This window comes from Merops nubicus, unplaced genomic scaffold, assembly GCF_000691845.1.
Source record: "Merops nubicus isolate BGI_N331 unplaced genomic scaffold, ASM69184v1 scaffold7284, whole genome shotgun sequence".
Taxonomy (NCBI): Eukaryota; Metazoa; Chordata; class Aves; order Coraciiformes; family Meropidae; genus Merops; species Merops nubicus.
Genome location: NW_008606169.1, coordinates 93,794 through 96,194, shown reverse-complemented (window position 1 = coordinate 96,194; position 2,401 = coordinate 93,794). Strand labels below are relative to the sequence as shown.

The following is a 2,401-nucleotide window of genomic DNA, read 5'->3' as shown; positions in this document are numbered from 1 at the left end:
GACTGAAGAGCATTGACTAAAGGAAAGTCAAAAGAAAGAGATTTTCTTTCCATAAAATACAGTCCTTCCTTTCCACACAGTGTATTTGAAGGACACCATTGAAGGCAATGGGAAATGTTTTAATGGCAGAAGAATCAGACCCTGAACTATATTATTTTTATCTCAGCCACCTCACAGGCACAGAAGAAGAGATGGTTTCCAAGAATAGGTTTGACTTTGAGATGAAGGGAGGGAAATGCCCCTTCCTTTTACTCTGTGTCTGTTGGTGTGATTTCTGCCTTAAATAAGTCAACAGCAATTTTTCAGGGAGAAACTAGAAATAGTGAAGCCAATAATTTTTTCACTTCTGATAAAAATGTCTTTTATAACAAGATGGAAATGTTACAGGGGGAAAATCATTGCAAAAATATTGTGGTTTAGAAAGTGACTTCATGTAACAGAGGTGCATTTTCAAATGCACTGAGGACAGTTAGGTAACCAAAACCCACTGAAAATGAAAGTGGACTGGGACCACAAGTCCCATTTGTGCCCCAAAAACCTTCTCCTTTCAGAAAGAAGAGCCTCTTGGGCTCCGTGGAACGCCTGTAACTTTTCTTTGAAAGCCATCACAAGAAAAACAGGATAGAGCAGAAACCTGCAGAGCTGACCTTTCACAGAGCCTAGAGCCACAAGGAGCTCCTCTGGCATTGCCCCCCATCCCTCACCAGCCAGGCCAGTCCTGTAAGCCCCTGAAGGCAGGAAGGATAGGCAAAGGCATAAGCCCATGATCTTCAGCTCAGGAGAAAGCTGGCAGAATATGGTGCTTATTTACTCAAGTCAGCTCTTGCTGAGGACACATTTATGGAAGGTAATGACACCATTACAGCTCCATACAGAAAGACATTTCTCAGCTTTTTAAAAAAATAAAATCCCATATATGCTTCAAACTACAGGTACATTTTTTCCTTTTCTCCTGAATCCTCCATTGGAACTTGAATTTAAAAGAGAGTTTAACTCCTCAGTATGTGAAATCTCATGGCCACATTAATCGAGAACATCTGAAGCCAGGAGAGAGAAATCACTTCCAGTTATGTTGTCAGTGTTCTGTGCACAACATTCCCACAGCTGTAGATCCATTGTGCTCCATGTTATAAATAAGAAATTGCATGGTGACAGCTAAAATTCAAAAGCGTTAATGTTTCTCTTTGCAACATTCTTCTATTTTTTCCTTTTTTTTTTTCCCCCCCCCAGTCTTTTGAGGTTTCTCCCCTTTCCCTCCTAGTAGAAGTTACTTGAAGCAACATTATTGCTTACCCAACTGACATATTTATGGTAATTAAAAAATAGTATATGCCAAGCAAATATGACTAATGTTGCTATTTGGCAAATGAGCCAGAAATGATTTCTATTGATTCTGAACCGGGCTTTTGTATTTGCATTAATAAACATTTCTCCTTCTTCTGCTCATCTTGGTTATCCCAGCGCTTTAGGAAGAAGTCTGAAGGCAGCTCTCAGGACATGGCCAAACGCTGCCCCAACCTCTGTCACACAGAGCAGCCACCACTGAAGCCATCAAGTCTCAGAGTGCAAAGGCAGCCGAGTCGGGGCCCCCTGAACGAATACAAACCAGCTCCCTTGTATCTCTTGCATTCTAGGTTGTGGTCCCTTTCAACCATGAAAAACAGCTACAAATTGTTCCCAGAGCTAAACCACTTAACATCTTGGCACTTGGTTGTTTTTAACTTTGTAACAATAGGCACTGTTCACTCCTCTCAATCTCAGTTTTTACTCTACAACAAGGCAGGAATACTGATGAAAGGCTAGTCACGGCTTCTCCCCGTGGTATCAGGGTGGTGGCATGTGATGATTCACATGGGGTGTGTTTGATCCAAGAAAGCCCAGCCTCTGCTTATTCTTCCTTTGTTCTGTCATCTAAGGTGGAAAGGCAGAGAGAGACGAGTTGAGATTATTTTTTTTTCCTTCCCCCCCCCGTTTTACTATTATTTAGCAGTCACAGAGCAAGATATATACAAACAAAACCACAGAGTGGAATTATTTTCTTCAGCACTGAACATTACATGTAAGAGATGCCTTTGAAATGGGAGATGTTTCCTGCAAAGTATGGACATTTTATTCTCATTTGTACACTACACTTATCCAGGAGCAGGTCTTAGAGGATATGATTTGCACTGCTGTTGTTTTGTGTAGCCCTGCACAGGGTCAGCGTTTGCACTTGGTGCTGTGCAATCACAGAGTGAAAAGATGGTCCCAGCAGCAGAGAGTTTAACTCTAAGCCAGGAGAGAAAACATTCAGCCAGAAGGGATGAAAAAACACACCAGGACAGTATGGGTGGGTAAGCACAAGAAGCAACGGTCTCAGCATACCCAGCCTGAATCCTTCTCCAGATTTTCACAGGGAAAG

At 42.0% G+C, this 2,401-nt stretch overlaps 1 protein-coding gene across 1 annotated transcript in view; it reads right to left on the bottom strand.

Moving 5' to 3' along the window:
• Positions 1-1,402: 1,402 nt before the first annotated feature.
• Positions 1,403-2,401, bottom strand: part of LOC103772235 (inositol 1,4,5-trisphosphate receptor type 2-like) — a gene marked incomplete at its 5' end in the record, with an annotated part of 73,508 nt that continues 72,509 nt past the window's right edge. The window contains one exon of the mRNA XM_008939562.1: positions 1,403-1,911. Coding sequence (XP_008937810.1) covers positions 1,825-1,911 — 87 coding nt within the window. The remainder of the gene's footprint in view (positions 1,912-2,401) is intronic.